Source organism: Pteropus medius, unplaced genomic scaffold, assembly GCF_902729225.1.
Source record: "Pteropus medius unplaced genomic scaffold, Ma_sr-lr_union100, whole genome shotgun sequence".
NCBI lineage: Eukaryota > Metazoa > Chordata > Mammalia > Chiroptera > Pteropodidae > Pteropus > Pteropus medius.
Window position 1 is genome coordinate 10485332 of NW_024356249.1, and position 21191 is coordinate 10506522.

General features: G+C 48.0%; 1 protein-coding gene across 1 annotated transcript; it reads right to left on the reverse strand.

Annotated features, from left to right (window-relative positions):
• Positions 1-602: 602 nt before the first annotated feature.
• LEP (leptin) lies at positions 603-14538 on the reverse strand. The gene is made up of 3 exons (XM_039860818.1): positions 14505-14538; positions 5178-5348; positions 603-3671 (listed from the first exon to the last, which is right to left on the reverse strand). The coding sequence occupies exons 2-3, from the start codon at positions 5319-5321 to the stop codon at positions 3312-3314; spliced, it is 504 nt and encodes a 167-aa protein (XP_039716752.1). The 5' UTR covers positions 5322-5348; positions 14505-14538; the 3' UTR covers positions 603-3311.
• Positions 14539-21191: the final 6653 nt, after the last annotated feature.

Below are 21191 nucleotides of genomic sequence, written 5' to 3' on the forward strand. Positions count from 1 at the left end.
ATTTTTATGAAGAAAATATTCAATAATGGGACTCCTTCAATTGAGCCTGATCTTCCCTCCAATCAATTACCATAAGGTGACACCATAGCATAGATTGAATGTTTGTGTTTCCCCCAAAATCCTGACATCCAGTGTGATGGCGTTAGGAGATGGGGCCTTTGGGAGGTGATCAGGTTATGAGGGTGGAGCCCTCGTGAGTGGGATCAGTGCCCTTATGAAAGAGACCCCACAGAGCTCCCTGGCCCCTTCCCCTGTGTGAGGACACCGTGAAAGACGTGGTCTATGAACCAGGAAGTGTGTCCTCAGCGGACATAGAATCTGCTGGCATCTTGATTTTGGATTTCCAACTTCCAGAACTCTGAGAAATAAATTTCTGTTGTTTATAAGCTACTCAGACTACTGTATTTAGATTTTTGGTTCGAACACACTAAGACAGGCGCTGTTTAACTTTATATTTCTCTTATTTTCATTCACCTCTTCCTCTACGCCCTCCTTCACTTTCCTTTCCCTTTCTTTCCTTCCTTCCTTCCTTCCTTCCTTCCCAGCCTAGCTTCTCCTTCCTTCCCCTTCCTTCCTTCCTTCCTTCCTTCCTTTCCTTCCTTCTGTCCTTCCTTCTTCCTTCCACTGATCTTGTAATTTTCCTATTTTCGTAGATTCTCTTCCTGTTCTTGCTCTCTTTCCCATGTCAAGCTTTCCTGAAGTGGATCCCCTTCTTCCTGAGGACCCCTCTCTTCTTTCCTCTCTTACGCCCCATTCCTTAGGACAGCCCGGCGGTTCTCTGAGTCTTGGTGCGTGGTTCTTGGACCTCTCTGGAACCTGGCTTCGCAGTTCTCCCGGCATCCGAATCCATCTCCATTTGCTTTACAGTTGTCTTATTTTGAGTTCCTCTGACAGTAGCACCCAAGATGAGGGTTCTAGTGCAGAAGGTGTATTTGGGAGGTGACCACAGGAAGCAGGAGTGAGGGGTGGGAGAGTGAGACAGGCAGGAGGAAGAGCCAGGTGAGGCCGCCTCATTGATGTGATGACTGGTGTGGGCATCTGGGGCTCAATCCAGGTAGAATACGCCTCAGGATGGCCCCTGTGGGGGGTCAGAGGCTGGGGCATTTACTCACAGAGCCGCATTTCCTGCTGGTTTAGATTTGCTCCTCTGAGGCCTTCGCTCCCTCCTTATTTCAGGCTGCCCCACGCAGGCCGGCTGAGAGGGCATCAAAGTGGAGAGATGTGGGGAGCACTGCGGAAGGGAACTGCACAGCCGCAGCTCCCCCCGAGGTGGCCGGGGCATCAAAGTGTCTGCTGCAGCAATTTTCATTTCTTTTGCTTCCCAACTTAAGTGCTTTTTTATTGAGTGCTTTTCGTATATCAGTCCCTGGGCCAGTAGCTTCCCAAACGTTTTATCATCTAATCTTCTACAGGCCTGTGAAGAAGGTGCTATTGTTCCTCAGGTGACCAGATGACAAACTGAGGCTCAGAGAGGTAACTGGCCTAAGTGTTAAGCATCCTCTGGGCTGGGAGCTGCCTGAGGTGAGGGCTGGGCACGGGGCTCCTTCTTTACATCCTTGATTCTACCGTACTCAGGACAGAGATGGTGAGTTCCCAGGGCAAGGACCCCCTGGAGGTGAGGATGATGGTGTACCAGTGAACTTAACCTAGATTTGTGTGGTCAGACATCATTAGACTCAGATCCTGATGTTGAAAGCCTCGAATAAATTGCTTTCCTTTTGGAAAAATGGGATGTAATTATTTTTTTGGTTGTATGCTGTCGTGCAGCAAGCTTCTCGGGTAGAGTCTTCTGAAAGGTCCTGCTGGGTTGACCTGATGCTTTCTCATTAGACTCTGCAAAAGTCCTGACCTTGGAGGTTGAACATGGCCAGATGCTGCCCCCAGACTCTGTCGGCTGTTTGGCAGATGGGAGCTGCTGCCTCAGGGGATTGCAAGAGAATGCTTGAGGGCGGAAAAGGATCTGGAAGGACAATTTGAGGAACAGGCCCTTCCATGCTGACCCTGGGAGTCCCCTCACAGAGGAGAGAATGACTTCTCTGGATCTCTACTGGTGGCTGGCCTGCCAAGCTACTTGGGGGTGGGTGGCTTCTCCGGCTGTGACTGCTCATAAACAAGACAGCTCTGACAGTCCCAGGCGGCCACCAAAGGGGCAAACACATCATCCTTAAACTCCTGTTACCTACCTCAGGCAGGCAGGGACTGGGGTGGATCATGGCATCAGCATCTTCCAGGGTCCTGGGGACGAGTGCAGAGGAAAGTGTTTAAGAGATGAATCATGGCCTGGACCTCTCAGCGACACGGGCCAAAAATTTCTCTTTTTAAATTTAAGTTAGTTTGCCTTGGGCTTCTGTCACTGGAAACTAAAGGAGTCTTGACAGGTACAGAGGTCAGCCACTTCGCCGAGCTGCTAAGTGAACCACGTAGGTTGCCCAGCCACATGTGACTTCCCCCTTTCTTGGTCCGCGCTTGTTCCTCCCCGACCTGAGCTAGTGTGTCTGTCATCTACCTGAAGGCGAGTCTGCGCCCACGTGCTATTGGGCCTGGTTCGCTGACATTTGATGCCTGTTGCTGACTGTGAGATGAAGGAAGGAGGTTCACTTATATCTCCTGTGAATCAGACGCTGTGCTGGGTATTATCTCATTTAATCTCCAGAGTAATCAGCAAGATACTTTGGGGGAAGGGCTCTTTGAAATCACTCATGGAAGTGACTTCCCGTGATGCCCTCTCTGCACCGCCACTCTCGCCCTCCCCACACAAAGCCCATCATCGATGGGGTTGGAAACGGCACCCCAGGAGCATGCCTGGCCTTGGCTGACCCCAAAGAGCCGGGAACAGCATGTTATACTTCAAATACATGCAGAATAAAAAGGGTAATAAATAAATAGGTGCTTCTGGCTTGTGTCGCTTGGTGTGTGTGGATGTAGCCTCCAAGATGCTCCCCAGAATTCTCAGATGGAACCTTGATCTGATGGTTCAAGGGCTCTGCGGCCCACCTCCTGGAATCACCCCAGGTCACGCTGCAGCATGCAGTGAGAGGGGAGATGGAACAGGGAGGAAGGCCTGTGAGAATCCCAGATTCAGCCCTCCCGCTGCCGCTGGATGGGCCCCCCTCCTGGTGAGCACGGAATCACGTATTTCTATCTTTGGTTTCGCGTCTTGGAGTCTTATGCCTTCGGAAGGGTGGCTTGGAAGAGTGAGAGTAAGACGGACCGAAGGCCTGGATAAAGGATGTCCGCACAGACTCTCTTCTGGCAACACCTAGAAGCCCAGGTTTCCTCCCTCAGCTTTGGGAAGAGAGGCCATCAAGACTTCAGCACCCAGGGCTGAAGTCCAGCTGCCGTAGCATGTCCTGCAGAAACCCCTGCAGCCTGCTCAGGGCCACCACCTCTGTGGAGTAGAACGAGGTTTCTAGGACATCGCCCAGGCCCTTCAAGGTCTTCGGGCTACTGGCCCGGGGGAAGGGACAGCTTCTGAAGGAGGCCAGCAGATGGAGAAGGTCCCGGAGGTTCTCTAGGTCGTTAGATATTTGGATCACATTTCCGGAAGACAGAGTGGTGAGGATCTGTTGGTAGATTGCTAATGTCTGGTCCATCTTGGACAAAGTCAGAGCAGTGTGGAGCCGAGGAATGAAGTCCAAACCAGTGACCTTCTGTTTAGAGGAGACCGACTGCTGTGGAGGAGGAAGAGAGAGAGCAGGAGCTCAGTCGGGCAGGAGAGGAGTCGGTTCTCTAAAGCCCTCAGCCTTTCCACGGGATGCGGAGGTTCGTTCCCTTAGTTGAGTCCTCCCTCCCTTCTGCCCCGTACTGGCTTAGGCCCTTATTTGTTGCACCTGCCCTTCCCAAACCACCCTGTCCTCCACATCTAGACCAAACTTTACGGGTAGTTCCCTTCTCAAAATGGCCTCTGCTGTGGAACCACACACGACTCCCTTTTTTTTTTTAGTTCGTTAAGGCTCTTCTCCTGGCACTGAGATCCTCCAGACGTCCCCCTTTCCCAGACGTCCTCATTCCCTTCCACTGTCAGCAGACTTCCCACTCTCAGTCCGGCCCTCCATGGAGTCTCAGCCCCTTCAGGGATCAAGGCCATCCCCAGCGAATGTCCCACCTCACTCCTCTGCTCTAATAACTCTGGTTACCAGGAGGGGTTCCCTTTCCCAACTGTTCGCGCCAGTCACTCCCTGAACCGCATAAGAGGGACACTCTGTAGCTATCACAGGCAGCCTTGCTAAACGACTATTTTGAAGGCAAGGAGACTTAAGGGTTTCTCTTGATGAAATGGCCAAGACTCTGTCTAGTTCTGAGCTGTCCCTGCTTCTGACCTCCCTGCCCAAGGCCACTGTCAGACACCCGCAGTGGCTAGGAGACATAGAAGTCTCCAGACTGATCCATGCAGGGTGAAAAAACGGGCTTTTAAGGCCAGAGGCTACCAAAAATCACAGCTGCAAACTTTTAATGAGTGCATACTTGGTTCTGGTTCTTCAGGGGGGCGGGGTGTCACTTGCTTTCTGTAATTTAATCTCATCATGACCTTGTGAATGCTATATGATAGTCTTGTTATCTAGATGATGAAAGCAAGACACTGAGGAACTAGCTTAAGATTTTGTAGATAGAGAACAGAAGTGTGAAGATTCACACTTAGTCTTTCTAATTCCAAAGCAAGCCTCACCTGGGAGATGGCTGAAGGTCTAGGTCTGTGGACCCCAGAGCAATGCCCAGCGGGCACTGATGGCTGTTTGCAAATATGTAGAGGGTCGTATGTAAAAGAGGGTAGACTTGCTTGTCTGTGTGGCCCTGGCAGGGAGGACCAGCAGCAATGGGGAGATGCTACACAGTATCAGAGCTCAGCTATAAATAAATAGGAAGAACGCCCACTGATGAGCACATTCTAGAGATAGATGAAGGCCCAAAGGGGATGCTGCTGGGGATCCAGTCACCTGCCAAGGGGACACAAGGACCGTTATGGCTCCCTCTGGTCCTAGGCACTAGGATTCCAGTCAAGGAGGAAGGAGAGTAAGGAGGTGAGAGACGGAAGGGAGGAGAAGAAAAAAGCAGATGTTTGAGCAGTAGGGGAGTCAGGGCCACCTCCATGCCACTGCACCGGCCTCGGCTAACCTCTTTAGTCCCAGTTCCCCATGGGCTGGCCACAGTTCTAGTTTGTCTGCCCAGACCCTCTGTACCGTGTGTGAAATATCATTGATCCTGGTGACAATCGTCTTGATGAGAATTTTGGTGTCATCCTGGACTTTTCGGATGGGCATAGCTTCAATGTAGAAGAGAAAGGGCCAAAGCCACAGGAATCGGCACAGGAGTCCGCAATGCATTTTTCTTCCCAGATGTTCTTCTTGGGCCTGAGAACAAAAGGAACCACACATAGCAAGCTGCTGGTATCTCAGAAAACACCACGCACCCTGTTACCAAACACATTATTGGACGTGGATAAAAATGAGCTCTGCTTCCTGCCCTGGCTCTCATTTACTCAGAGTCAAAGACAATTCATTATCTAGAAACATTAATAAAATGCATTCCCCTCAAGAGGCCAGGCCTGGACAATAAAACCACGAGGAGGTTTCCTGTAGACCAGAGAGGAGTAAGCCAGGGTATGGGTGAATGGAAATTGCAGTGACAATGTGACTTCTTTGTGTGCTTCAAGGAAGAAAAGGAGGCTTTTACAGTTTAAACCCAGCCATTTACTAGCTTTAAGACTTCAGGCAAATTACATAACTGCTAAAAACTCTACTTTTTATCCCCTGCAATATACCTCTCTCCAGACTTCTATAAGGATCAAATTAGATAATGCATGTGGAAGAGCTCTAAAGGTATTCTGAAATGTACCCCATTATTAGAGATTATATTACTTGTCCTCCCATTACTCTTACAGTAGCCTGCTGCTATCTCTAATGGCATTTATCATTGGCTTTATTACTTCCTTTCTCTCCCACTGGGAGCCTGAATCCAACTAGCACTTATGGAAGGTCTGACAATATGTCACAGGCAGTTTTAGGCACCAAGGATACAATAGTTAACAACAGGTATTCTTTACTGTCAAGTTGCTTACAGGTCGATAGGAGAGACAAATAAGTAAACAGGTCATTCCGATTCAGGAAGAAAGAGCTTAGCAAGAAAGACAAGTAAAAGATATCACGGGAATCAAAGGGGGCTACCTGGAGGAGGTGTCAACCTGAGATGGGTATTAAAGACGGAGTAGGGGTTAGTAAGAGTAGAAAGTGGTTGTTATAATCACCAAGAAAGTGGCAGGTGCAAGGTCACGAAGGCAGGAGAGAATATATTACATATCTCCCCAGAACGTTTGAAACTTTCGACATCATGGAATCATGAATTTTAAAATTAACAATATGTAGATCCTTGATTAAGCTGCGACGTTTTAATGAGATACATGAGGCAAAAATTAATAAAGTTAAATGTTTTTGTTAACTGTGGCCAATGATCCATGCTAAGCATATGTGGATGAGCCTGAAATAATAATTAAATGTAAATAAATTTTACATGAAGTTTCTTGGGATAGCAAAAAATTAATCTCCACTTATAGTGTTCTGCCTCATCTGGATCCTATTAAAGACAGACAATACATTTTCTGTACATAGGTGGCATTATTAGTACAATTCATATCCTGGCAATGTAATAGAAATTAGCAGTCTGTTTATACAGTATAATGCTTGATCAAAGGTATATTTTTTATCTGAATTTTATAGAAGAGGGAAAAAAATGAGGGAAAAAAATGATGCCATTTACTTGCCCAAAGCCAAATAGGTAAGTGACAGAGCTGGGACTCACACGCAGGGCTGCTTCCTCTAGAAAGACTGGGGTCCTTTCTACCTCCCTCCCCAAAGGCTAGAGAACTAGCCTTTAAGGAAAAGTTCAAATTAGAAACCGCCCCAATGCCCAGCTAAGGGCAGCTCCTGGGACCTTGGCACTTGGGAACAGATAGCCTGCTCTAGGACTTCAAATATGAAAAATACTAAGTAATTCGGGAGGGGGTACTTGAGATGTTTTTGTGCTGGTTTTCTCTATTAAAAAGTCAAAACTCCCTCTATTAATTACTTATTACCTGAGTAAACGTTTCCACCAAACCTTTGTGGAACAGAGTTAAATAGTGCCGATCCCCCAGTGTGATTCCATGAAACTCTTGCAAAGGTGGACAGCACAGTGGTCAGGCCCCGGAGCTTCAGCTGTGGATTCTGCCCTTGTTAGCTGTGTGTCTCTGGGCAAGATGCTTAACCTCCCGAAAGCATCCATTCCCATCTATAAAATGGAACTAACTCCACCTGGCTGAAAGGGTAAGTGAGATGAACCTGGAAAGCCCGTGTGTGTGTGTCTGTCTGTCTGTCTGTCTGTGTCTGTGTCTGTGTGTCTGTGTGTCTGTGTTATAAGGTGAGGCGGGTAAATGCCAGCTTTTTTTGAATTGTGTAACTACTGGGCAGGGCTTGAAATGCTCAGGCAACACTATCTATAGCCAACCCTGAATCAAGCACTTGGCCTGCTGCCTCCCCTGGGCCATCTCAGCAGGGGGCCTGGTATTTCTGGGTCTTCCGCCTGCAGCACAAGATTGAGTCCTATCCTATCACCTAGGATTTAGGTAATAATGACACCCTCCTTCCCAAGAGAATTTATTATCAGATTAACTCTGGTCATAGTCGCTCTCACATAATGGCCACCCTATAATACCTGAATAGGAAAACAGTTTTATAAGCCCCTTCTATCACCACTGGTAATATGCTTCAGCGGATGCTGAAAATAAATTACAGTTCCTTGAAACGTGGAATTAAGAAGCTGCTGCTAAGTCTACCTCAGAGGAGAAGCCTGGTTTAGGGGAGCTTCATGGGAGCTGTAGAAAGAATTGATACCAGGTCCATTTGAGATCAAAATGATGGAGAGAACCTGGTTCACCAACACGCAACACATAACACAAATGCTCACACACATCACATGCACATACACTTATTGACATATCAAAACATTTAACCTCTGTATAGTACAGAGGCTGCTATTGTTTTTAATATTTATTCTTCTCTTCTTCCCAAGTAATAGAACTTCCAAGTTTAGCTAGGGATGTGGCCATCCAGAATAAATACTACACTTCCCAGTTTCTCCTAATTAGGTATAGCCATGGGACTGAATTCTGGCCAATTAAATACAAGCAGAAGTAACATGTGGCAGGTCTCGTGTCATGTGCCTTGCCCCTTCCTCTTTCATCTCTTCCTCCATCCCGATGCCCAAACTGTGGATGTGGCAGCTGGCGTTCTCGCGCTATCTAGGATCATGAGGACGCTGAGCTCACCTTATGAATGGCAAGTAGGGAGCTGAAGGAGTCCGGGTCCCTGAGGACTTCATGGAGCCAAGATGCCATACTGGCCTTGGACTGCTGTAGAGACATAACCCCTGTCTCAGTTAAGCCACAGTTATTTTGGTTTCTCTGGTAAATGTGGCTAAACTTAATGCTAAGTAATTTATAAACCCGGACATGGGCATCAGAAAAGAGTGGATAGCTGTCTTCCTTTGTTCACCTGAGGATCAGTACTTGGGTGGGGCCTGACCATGGCCCAAGAAAGGGGAATGGCTGGGAAGAGCAGGGTTTAGGGCATGGGGAAGGGAGGGATAATTCAAGACAGCAGCTACAACTTCATTGAGCGCAGTGCCTGACACATAGTAGTTACTCATTATACACTTGATGGTTGACAGCTAACGCTTATTGATCACCCGCCGTGGGTGGGGAGCAGAGATGGCAGAGACTTGGAAGCACAGGAAAGTAGGAATCGGGAGTGGGGAGGCATGTATTTCCGTATTCCACAGTACGTGATGTTGTCGACTACTTACATATATCATCTGTTAAAAATAACAGTAAAGAACAAAACTGTGCTCTTAAACAACTGGTTGAAGAATCTGCATAATTAATTACGATGCAAGGAAGAACGTTTTAAAAGATAAAATGCCTTGGTTAACTCGGGAGGGAGTCATCGTGTTTAAAATGATGAGCTCTCCAGTTTGGGCAGAACTATGTCTGAGTTGGAGTACAGGACCTTGGGAAGAAAGTTCACTGACCTCTCTGAGACTCAGTTTTCTTAGCTATAAAATGGGGATGATATGAATCCTATTTCCCACCTGTGGCTGTGACGTGGATGAAATGGGATCATGCACATGGCCAAGTCCAGTACAGGCTAGCTGTTACCACCATTATTTCCAGCTAAGGAATCGAGGAGGTGTCTGGGAGGAGGTGGCCTTCGATACGCACCCTGAGAGGGGAGGGTTGGGGTTTACGAAGGTGGAGGAGAGGGGCAGCCCCAGCAGTGGGCTCTGAAGATGGTGGCTGGCAGCTGGCATGGGAGACGTGAGGGGTGAGGAGGTGGGGAGGGGGTGGGCGTGAGTGCCCACAGGGAGGCTTCTTTCTGTGGAAGCGAAAGCTCTGACCACTCCCAGGCTGATGCTTTCAGCCACGTGACAAGTAAGATGGAGATGGAAATTGGGCAAGGCACGGAGAGAGGTCTGGGGATGAGGAAAGATGGTTGGGAACAGGAGTCTCAGTTCAAGAAAGGAGGACGGTGAACACACACGGGACTCAGAGGAGAGAACGGGGGAGGCAGCGGGAGGGGGAAAGGCAGCTGTCAGCCCTGCCCGGGCCGCAAAGCCTTTTCTCGAACATTTAGGAGCCGTCATTTTCTAAGATGAACTGCTGAAATGTTGAGAGACATCCTGTCTCTTCCATTTTCCTCTGATCTTTGGTCAAGCAGATCCCGGAGAGGGAGAGGGAATGGGGTACAGGGTGGAGGGGTGGAGGAGGGCAGGGGGCTAAGGAACGGTTGCCTCTGGGCGCTGCCCTCCACTCTGAGGTCGCCCCACCCCCACCCTGCCCCCACACACTCCTCTCCCGTCCTTTAATTAAGATCCTGCCACTCCCCGGCCTCTCTACCGTCACCCCTGCCAGGGTGTGCACTAAAGAAGAAAAGAGGAAAAACAGAAAATGAAGCCCCCAGAGCAGCACTGGGTAATGAAATGTCATCGCAGAAAACAGTCTCCAGGCTAGCGGAGAGGCTCACATAACCCTGCCGTCAGCCCTGCCACAGCTGCCCGCTCTCTGGCTTCGCTGGGTGCTGGGGGCTGGCCCCACCTGTCAGCCTTAGCTGACTCCGCGTCCCCACTTGGCAGTTTCGTGCAGGCCCCCTCCCCACCTCTGCCTCTGCCTCTCCACGGACAAGCCGCCTCCGCCAAGAGGTTGGTGGCCTCCAGACGCAGCTCCCTCACCTTCCCTCCCATCCTAGGGGATGAGGCAGACCAAGTGGGAGTCTCTGTGTCAAGGTAGGGAGTGGCTTCTCTAAAGGGTCTGCTGAACCAAGGTCAGGTCTGCCCACAGCCTTCTGAGGACGGCAGTGGGGGAGAAGGAAGGGAGGGTTCTGGGTCTCGGAGGCATTCGCCATGGTGGCTGCTAGTCTCCAACTATCCAAAATCCTCTGCTCTCTTCTGGTTGACAAGCCCGGCGGTTAGCAGGGGACCCGGCATATTCTTCTCTCTCCCTTCTTTTCTGCTCTAGCTGTCAGGGTTCTTACACACGTCTTTCTGGTAATCTTTGGGATGCTCGTGTGAATTAAGTTCAGGTAATGTGGTATTTGCTGTCACTTACGAGGAAAAAGCTTTGAATAGTGTAAACCCTCTCCCTGCAGAAATTCTTCCTGTAGACCCCTCCATTCTGCCCTCTCCCCCTTCCTTCCTTTCTCCATAACTCCAAGTTGGAAGGAATTTAAGGACAGAGAAAAGACGAAGGAGGAGTAGATACAGAGAACATCAGAGCCTGGGCTTTGGAGTTACTGGTAAAGCTCGCGAGGGAAGGAGCACAAGACCCAGGGAGCATAGGAGAGGAGGGGGTGACTCTGGGGAGGTAAGGATAACTTTGCAAAGGAGGCAGCGTTTGACTTGAGACCTGAAAGACAGGAGTTCCCAGTGGGGAAGACGACGGGTGTTCTAGGCCAAAGGGACTGTGTGGGGCCTGGGAAAACCGCGGTCGGTTTGGGAAGATTCAATACAGTAGAAGGGTAGGCTGTGACAGGTGGAGAGCTAGAATGTCCCAGACTTGATTCCATATGCAGGAGGGACCTCGTAGGGGGTCTGCCCTACTCGGGGCACACACACACATGCACACACAAGAGTCCTGAAGGCCCTGTTTGCATGACCAGCCTATAGGCAAACGATCCAGAATGCTCTTCCCTGCTCCCTTTCCTCCTCCCACCTCCAATTGGGTCAATTAGGTCCTCTCCCAGGAATTTAAAGTAGGGCTTCGGAGAGCTCAGTTTGTCTTGGAAGCTCTGGGGTAGCCATGGTTGTCCTCACGTGCATAGAGTAGCTGAGAGAGACCAGGGTCCAGCCAGCCACTGACAGGTGGGTCACGGTCACTGCCTGTGCTCCTTTCTGACCTTTCCGGTGTCTGATCTTGTTGGTTCTGGACCCTCAAGAGGCTCAGCAGCCCTCCTTGTTCTTAGCATCCAGAGTGAGATATGCTTTTCCACATAAACTCGCTTGAGTAGCTTTCAACTTTCTGAATATAGTTTTCATCCAGGAGATATATAGATACACTCATGTGAGAGAAACAAGTGTCAAGAAATAAAATTCACCCTCACTATGAGTGTACTCTTGAGAGTCTCTGTTCTGTTTTTTAAATGTCGGTTCCAATAAATAGTTTGAAAAACACTGAGCTAGCATGAGTGGTTTTCTCTTATTTGTAACCAAGAGCCTCACTTGAGAAATCATGTTAACATACTCAGCCAGTAGCCAGAAACTGCCTTAGATCCGATCCCATCAGAAGTAACAAATAAATGTCAATTCCTGTGTCAACTCCGATCAGTTGGTTGTTCGTGGCTCCCTGGAGCGCTGCGTGGAGGGGGATTTGGAGCTCCATCCACACTCACAGGGAGAGGGTGCTGTGATCAATTAGTGATGCCAGGTGCAGGAGTGCTGTGGATGGTAATTGTTCCAGCATCTCCCAAGGGCCTGGCACAGAGCAGATGCTCATTAAATATTTGTCGAATGAATAAATAAAATATTTCCCATCCCTGATCTTCATTGTCTAACCAGGTTAACCTACCTCTGCGGTGGTGCACCCTTCCCCATCTTAATGTCACATCCTAGGATTCACTTTCGCCCAGCAGGCATTCGTTTTTAATGAAGACAGGAAATGCTTCAGCATCCATCTCCTTTTCCCAGGGACCTTGGGCGGCTTCCTGTACCTCGTATGTGTCCTCTAGCACCACATGGGCCCCGATTCCTGTTAGCTTTCTGAGTTCTGCTCCATCTTAACTGTCATCCTAGGTGCTCCCCGCCTTGGTCCTATTCATCAGCCTGGCTCTTATTCCTGTGCTCTGTGCCTCCTGCCCTTCTCAGAAGCCTCTGTTCTGCCCCTCCTGTCTTCCCTGGGGCTTTTCCCTCTTCCTTGGCACTCCCAACTTCAGGCACCACAGAGTACAAACTCACAGATGGGGACAAAATCTCCTACAGGAAGAGATGTTGGCATTGACACCGATCGTGGAGTCAGTTCCTGACAGCTGATAAACTGAGCACGAAAGACTGTAAAATGCAGCCTTTTGCAGTTTGCTGAGAAGCAAGGCACTTCTGTTGTCACACATGGAGTGAGCGCAAAGGATTCCATGGGCCCAAGGCATCAGGCGTGTTGTTTTTAAGCAGAAACAACCCCTTTTTATTCTCTGAGACAACAGTGTGGACAAAGAAGAATTTCAAGGCTCTTGGCTGGCAGGCCAGAATAGAATTGCTGCCCATGGAATCTTACTGCTGGTGGGCATAGGGCCTACTGATTGACCGATTGCAGGAGAATTTGGCTCATTTTTCTTTAAATCACATGCTTGCTGTTCGAGGATGCAGGACTCTACCTCCCCCGAGCTTCTTCTCTCTCCTGACCCCCACATTCCCCTGGGTGGCATCTAGGCTAGACAAGGGACAATGACTTGCGTTCTGTGAGGAGAGCTCTTCCAAGTGGGCTCCTGCACACCCTGCATGGGCCACTCAGACATGACAGGCATCCGCCTGGGGCTGACCGGCAGGAATTAATTGCAATTTCTCTGGCTCTGTCCTTGGTGCTTGGAGCCATTTCCTGGAACGGAAGGGGAGGACAATATTTCCCCCAAATACCAAGAAGAGTTATTTTGGGCATAAGATGTACAAAATACAAGGACTCCTTTGGCCAACATGGAAACATTCCTCTCAGCCCAATGTCCTCAATTGCTTAAAAAGGAAAGAACCTAAAAACATCCACTGTTTCTCTCTTGCCTTCTTCCCCTACCGAAATGAGAGAAATGCTCAGCACGGCCTTTCTGTTCATGCAGACGATAGAGTGGGAGTGACAATGGTTTTGAGACGAAAGAGATTGGGTACCTTCTTTCCCACTAGTCCTGGTGGACAACTACCCACCGCAGAACTCCACAGAACAAACACGAAGGAGCAGACAGAGGTCACTTCCTACAAAAGCGCATCATCGAACTTGTGCTCCTTCAAGTTCCTGCCCTCTGCCCCACCTCCCCCGAAGACCACCCTTCCGCCAGGAAGTGATCATCTTGTCTCTCCAAAGCGGCCATTCTCAAATAACAACCAGGCAACTTGTCACACTCAGATGTAACCGTATTGAAGGAGTTACTTTTCCAAAGTGCCACCATCTTTAAGTTATAGACCACACCCGCAATGAAATCTAAATAAACCAAACCAGGAGAGAAGGCAGGTTGTAAGAGGGCCTAGTAGGTCCCTTCTGGGGACCACCTGCCAACAGTGTGCATTTGGCGGTTTTAGCTAGAGAAGCAGGAATAGTGAGCAACATGTAACAGATTTTCCCCATGACCTGCTGCTCTGCCGCCCCAGAGGAAGCCTGTTTTGTCCATTGTGAAGAAGGCCGTTTGCAAAGCTTTGAGACCAGAAGCGGCGAGGCCCAGCACAATCTCTGTGGGAGATTTGGGTTCTTCCTGACTCCTTTTCTCACCACCTCTACTCTCCATTGCTGTCCTGGGCCTTATACAACTCCCCGCATTCAGAGGTCAGGACTCACCGGAATTGAACGCCTGAATTCTTACCTGCAGAGCAAGGCTATATCTAGTCCTCAGAAACTGAACGCTCTCATCTGTGTCCCCAGAGTCTTCAACTTTACCCCGCCACCCCCAGATGGGAGCAGGGTACCCTGATCTTTGCGGATCTGCTCAAGGCAATATCCGAAGCATCTCTGCAACAGGGCTGGCGGCTCTGACAGTTTGCTGGGGCCCTGGCTGGCACCCTGAGTACAGATTCCTATCGCGTGGGGACACAGCCCAGCCCCAAATCCAATGCTCCCGGCTTCTGGCAGCCTTCCCTCTGGTTAGAAGTCTGCGCAAAGCTACCATGGTCCAGAACCAAGCACTCCACCCTGCCCTTAGCCCGCCTCAGTTTCCCTGGGGGGTCGGGGTGGGTTGGGGAGCTGTGGCCTGCCAAGAACGACGGGCGGAGGAGGAAGGAGTGCGTCCGGGGCTTACCTCGCAGCTGCTCCACAGCGATTCCTCCGGGGCTCCATGCCTTCCCGCCCCTCTTATAGCTGCCCAGGCACAACTTGCGCAACTGCCCAGCAGGCCCAGGCGCGTTCGGAGCGGCAGCTCCCTCCCGCTCCACCCCGTGCCTTGAGGCCCCGGGCCTTGAGGGAGGGACTCCGCTGCTGCAGGAGTCACACGCGCACCCTCGGGTACGCCAGAAACTTTAGCGACCGCTGGCATAAGCGAGAAATCTTCGAGGTCTGGCCAGAGTCTCCGGCACGGCTGTGGCTTCAGGATCTGCCTCTCGGGGACGGGAGGCTGCGGGGGAGATCCTCCCAGCTAGCTCGGGCGCGGACTGCACCCTCGCTGGCCGGGGGCGCCGACGTCGAGGCCCGCGCAGCCAGCTCTGCGGCGCCCTGGGCTGGGCCCCCTTCACCGGGTCTCCGCAGCCAACGCGGTGTTCGGACCCGACGGCCCTGGGCGCTTGGGAAGCCATGCGCCCCGGGTTCCCACCGGACGGAGGGGGTCTGCATCCCCCGCCCCCCTCCCCAGCCTGTTCTGGCTCTCTGAGAACCCGGCTTCCAAGGCTGAGGGAGACATGCGACCCCTTAGCTGGGAGGAGTCGGCCGCAAGGCTACCCAGAGTGTTCTGGCTCCCGACGGCTGTGCTGAGCAGGGACCCGGCGCCTCCGCCTGTGGGGATACCCTCCCTGGACGCGCAGGGTCCTTCCTCGACCCAGTGCTTCCTGTGTGTAGAGTGCAGCGTCCCAGATACAGCGATACTTTCCTCACTACAGCCTGTGAGGAGGGGGTATTAACCTCTGGCTTCTGGGATGAGGAACCTGAAGTCCTGGGAGGTAAGTGACTTCCCTCAGAACTCCCAGCTTGTAAGGAGCAGAGATGGGCCCGGAACCCAGGTGTCAACAACCAGACCAGGCCCATTCCAGTCACCACAGCAGAGAGCAGCTCCGAAAAGAAACCGTTCAGTTAAAAATCAGCCCATCATGTAAGGTATCTGTTGGCAAACCCTGCAGTGGGGGACCAAATCCTGGTGCCACCTGTTTGGGTACCGTCCAAGAGCTAAGAATGAGTTTTACATTTTTAAATAGTTGAAAAAAAAATCAAAAGAAGAAAATGTTAAGGCATATGAAAAACATAAGAAATTTACATTTTAGTGTCTATAAATAAAATTTTAAGTTTTGTCCAAAAATTTGTGGGAATTTTCCTCTTATTCTTACCGTGATGTCTCCCATGTTGTCCCTTGACCTGCAAAGTCTAAAATGTTTACTATCTGGCCCTTTAGACAGAAAGTTTGCCAGTCTCTGAACTAGGGGACTCATTGGCACTGACTCCTCTGGGTCTTGTTCTCGCCTGTCCTGAGTGGGCGTGGGGGATTGTCTATCTCTTCTCTGCTTTACACCGGGGCCTCTCTCTTTCCCTCACTAAGGAAGCTTGTCTGTCGTGGTCCCCCTTCCAGCCAACTCCCCTCCCTGCAGCTGGCTTGGTGACCTGTTCCACTTCCTCCCCTAGGTAGTAAGGGAGGGCAGAAGCTAGGGCACCCACTTTTTAAGTCCTGGTACTTTCACAGTGCCAGGCACTCGTGGGTGCCCAGGAAAGTTTGCTGAACTGAACCCCAGGGGCACCATACACCACGGAGCTGATACTTGTGGTTACGGTGGTGTGGAGCGGACCAGGAACGCCAGGTTCACACAAGTGCTCATCAGTCACATTGCATTGGAGGTTCCCTGGTGGAAATAGGCTCCCCAAGGCTGTGCGCTCAGTCAGGATGTCTGTGTTGTTCTGTGTTGTTCACTGCTATATCCCGGTTCATAGCCCAGTGCCTAGCACTAAGTATTTCATTTTTAAGACTTATTTTTAAATGGAAATTTCAAACATACAGAAAATAAGCAATATATCCATTGCCTAGATTTAACAACTATTATTTTTCCTATTTGCCTCATTTATTTTTTGGCTAAAATATTTTAAAGCATATTACACACATAATGACATTTTATCCTTAAATGGTTCAGTGTGTATTTCTAAAAAATAACAAAACATTTCTGTATAACTGCAAGACCATTATCACACAACAGTAATTCCTCGACGTCATGAAAGATCCAATTTATACATTCAAATTTCCCCAAATATCTCCAAAATATCTTTTATAGTTGCTTCGTTTGAGTCTGGTTGTTTTGCTTTGCTCTTAATTAGTAACTATTTATTGAAGGAAGGAAGAAAAGAAATTGAGTTATATATTTGTGGCAGTCAGTAATTGTTAGCATTAACTATGGTTTATAATTATAGTGCTACCTAAGAAGTGGGAAACCAACTAAATATAGGAAGTTAGTAAGATTATTGAAAAGCCACATGAGAGCAATATGCACACATTAAAAATTATGTTGTAAAATAATATTTAATGAATTAGGAAAAGTAATTATATATTTTGTGAGCTGGAAAGAATTGGATTACAAAATGGTACGTGTTTTCTGATCACACAGGTGTCGACACAAACACATTTACGTGAGGATATGTTGTCACTACAGGGAGTGAGATTAGGAATGATTTTTAAACTCTGTGCTTTTCTGCTTTAAAAAAAGTGTCTGCAATGGAATTGCGTTTTAAAGAGAAATCTTTTACCTCCCATGGAAATGGTATTTTGTGTTGTTGTTCATATATAGGCTGTAGCACTCACTACAGTAGAGTTTTCCTTGTGCCCAACATCTTTGTAACCTGGTCCTATTTAAGGCCTTAGAGTATTTGCATGCTAAGGGACCTTGGCGGCCACAGTTACTTGTCTAGGCATCACCTTCTTTAGGGTTACGAGGTGGATTGGGACCAGAGTTATTGCATGTGCGTCGAGCAGCAGTTGAGACCACATCGTGCGGATGTGTACTGCCTGCCTCTCTATCTATCCATCACCTACCTATTTTTTGCATTTGGTTGATTAATAAATTATTTTATTTTTAAATAAAATATCATTGTATAATAAAATTTTATTTTTGAAAAAATTCGAAAGGGAAAAAGAGATATGAAAACTCACTCTCCCACCCTCCCACCCCTCCCTAGATGTAACAGTTGTTACCAGTTTCTAGGGTGTTCTTCCATAGGGATTCTTTTTTTATCAATCATAGATCTATTTTCTTTAAACATACACGCACATGCGCACGCAAATGATGTCATACTATTCACTGTGCTGTTCCTGCCCCTTGCCTTTAAATTTTTTTTATTTTGGAAAATTTCAAATCTCCATAATACATTTACAAGGAAAAGATGGCATAACCAATCTCCATGTTTCAGCCATTATTCTCACTTTTTTCACTTGATATATCTAGAATACAATTTCTTACTAATATACACAGAGCTGTGTTGATCTTCTAAAAGTCAGCTTATTTCATTTTATGGATGCACCATAATCAATCTAACCATATCATGACATACATAATGTTGTAATTAATGTATTTACATCTATTTGAGCACTATGTGATTATATCTGTGGGAGAAATTCTAATAAATAGAATTGTCAAGTCAGAGGGTATGCACATGCAAAATAGAACTATATTGCCAAATTACATTCCTTAGAGATTGCACCAATTGACATATGCAGTTGGTTGCAAGTAACAGTTACTTAAACATCAACAGCATTTAGTTACCCGGAAGCCTGGAGGAGGGGCAGGAACAGTACTTGGTAACATCATCGAGAATCCTGCCCCTTCTGATGTTCCATCTGTCCTGGTGTTTATTGCCTCACAGCGGCAAGGTGGATGCTCCCCCTTCAGGCACCATGTCCTCACACCAGTGCTCATTAGTAGTTTCTCTTCTTGAAATTCTCTTTCAAGTCGGGGAAAGGAAGTCAGATTTTCCCTTATTTCTCATTGATCAGAACTGAGACATATGCCCACCATTGCAAAGTGGAATGTGATCGCCTTGAGTGATTGAGACCAATCATAATCTTTACTCTGGGCCTGGGTAGATCAAGGTAGATGAAGCAAAGCTCTGTCCTTACCTGAAAGAATTAGAGTTCCATGAGCTTAGGAGAAGGAGAAAAGAAATACCTCTTGGGTATGCAACCAATAGTGCTTTCTATGGTACTCAACTGTGGTGTATTATCAAACTTACGATTGACTTAACTTTATTATAAAATAGTCAGACATAAAAATCTTTTTTGTTTGAACACTGACAATCTTCGCAATGGGAAAAAAGTAATTCTGGCACCTTGGATTTGAATATCGTTTTTTTCTTTTTCAAAGCATTTTCATGATCTCATTTAATTTTGAACTGTCAAAATCCCACAGAAAGAGGTAGAGCAGGTCCCAGTTTGATGTTACAGATGGGGACCTGAGATTCAGAGCAGTCAAGGGACTTGCCCAGCACAGTTCTCAGTTATGGTGGCCCCTGCGGCTCTCCTCTGATGCCAATCGAGAGTCTGACATCAGCCCTGATCTACAGGCTCAGGTAGGTACACCGGGGACTGAAGGCGGCCTCACAGATCTCTGTGCTTTGTGGAGCAAATGGTGGTGGCCTGTTAAGTTAGAAGAAAGGCAGACAAGGGTTAAATCTCTGTTCTGATATTAGGTCATCGCAAATGTGAGAAATATGCCTTTCAACCCACATTGAAGAGGTGTCTACAGAGACCTAGCGATTGGACTAAAAAATCATCTGTATAATTCAGTCAAATAATGGGTCTGTTATTTCCCCAAATTAGCTATTTGTGTATGTGTGTGTATGTGTGTGTGTGTGTGTGTGTGTGTGTGTGTGTGGACTGGATTGGTTCTTTTGGTATGTATGTGGCCTCTTAGGGGTGAGCTCCCCATGGGCAAAGACCATACCTTATTCACCCCACTATTCCCAGTCCCTGGAATTGTGCCTGATCCATAGTTGGTGCTCCATAAATGCCTGTCAGCTGCATGAATGGTCTGAGTTCTTTCTGCTAATGAAAGATGTTCTTTCTTTTATTATCTATCAGAGCACCCTGGTTATTTCTACATAGCACCAATGAAAAACTATAGTCAATTAGCTGATTTCAAATTTGTCTATTTTTTGGTCTCCATTATGAGAATACAAGTTCCATGATGGTCAGGACCGGGTCTGCCAAGTCCCAGCTTAGGGCCTGACACACAATAAGGGTGCTATAAACTGTTACATGGAGCTTTGAGCAAATGTCTGTATTCCTAATTTTCAGCAGTACCTGGCACATAGCAGGTTCTCAATCAATATCCATGGAATAAATGCCTGACTAAATATGACAGTGACTTCATGTGAACACACCTCCGACATACTGGGGTGAAGACTTTGGCTTGACAAGTAGAGTAGGGCCAGGGAGTCTGGCTGCCCAGCAGTGCCCCAGGTGGAGAGACAGCCCATACGAGGTCCACTGGCTTCCATGAAATCACACTTGCACTTGCAATTCCTCATCATTGTTTTGTACCAAAGGACTTAAAATATGCACCCCTTTTGAACCAGTGATTTCACTTCTAGGAACACCCAAAAGTAATCCGAGACCCCCAGGAACTGCCTGCCTGTCTTTCCCGTCTATTTCCCATAGCTTCTCTTTATGACCCCTCCACTCACTCAGAACACTTCATTCCCATCCTGGGTTCCTGAGCATCCTTGCCATTGAAATGAGGATGTTTCCTGCCCGGCTACCTAGATTTTGCTCCTCTTCAAGGCACAGTCAGAACACTGCGTCCTCTAGCAAGCCCTTCTCGACCACAGCTGGATCTGTTTCTACTGTGTGTTGAGTTAGTTACATGCATGACTTATCTGAATTTCCAGATCACAATCTCCTTGGGGGCAGGCGGGCAGAATCCACGTCTAGTTTCTCTTCTTCCTTCTCTCCAGCTGGCAGAATGCAGTACAAACAGCAGGATACACTGGGGAAAAGGAGGTTCTTCCAATGCCTCTAGGTCACACCCTGCAGCTGGGAAACTGCATCCTTCTGCATCAGGCTAGAGCTATGGAATTGAGCACTAGGCTCACAGTCGCAGCAGGATTTTCAACCCCATTTTTCAGAGTCTCAATCTAAAATTTAGTTGAGCACATGGTCTAGGACCCATGTGATTGGATTTTAGTTTGAGGTTCCTTTCCTGAGCCATGTTGCTACATATTTATATTGTGATACCAATGTATAATTATTTCTAACACACAAAAAATTAATTTCTTTACAATGAAATCTAGTATGCAGGACTTTAAATATATGCAAAGAGTTCCCCTACATGAGTTTCAGAGAGGGTTTAATTAACTGACATTTGAAATGAGTGTCAGCGTCCTGAAATGGGGTTTCATGAGAGAAGGAGTCTCTGTTATAATGCTTCCCAGAGACTGGCAGGACAGGCAGGCCCTGGCTTCTTCTTTTTCTTGTCCCTAAAAGCACTTTTTGTTGATAAAAACCGAATTTTTATTGGTAGCATAATTAATTACTGGCAGTAAATTTGCACAAGAGAGAGTTATTGAGACATTTAACCCACCCATGCTGTGCAGGGAGGGTGGTGGAGGTCCCCATTTGTGTCGACTGCAGTCATTCCCAGTGCTGGAAATAAGAAAGATGAGGCTCAGAGAGGTTAATTAATCTGCTCAAAGTCACCCAGCAGAACTCTGATTCTAATCCTGGTCAGTCCATCTGAAAAGTCAGGGCTCTCCCCTGCCCAGGTGGTTCTCACCCTTATTGGACACCAGAGGTGCCCAGGTCTCAGCTCAG

Excerpts from the sequence above, each read along its gene's own strand:
- LEP (XM_039860818.1), bottom strand. The coding sequence starts at position 5,321 with ATGCATTGCGGACTCCTGTGCCGATTCCTGTGGCTTTGGCCCTTTCTC. Across the intron at positions 3,672-5,177 it reads TCAATGATATTTCACACACG|CAGTCGGTCTCCTCTAAACA; the intron begins GTACAGAGGGTC and ends CCTCCTCCACAG.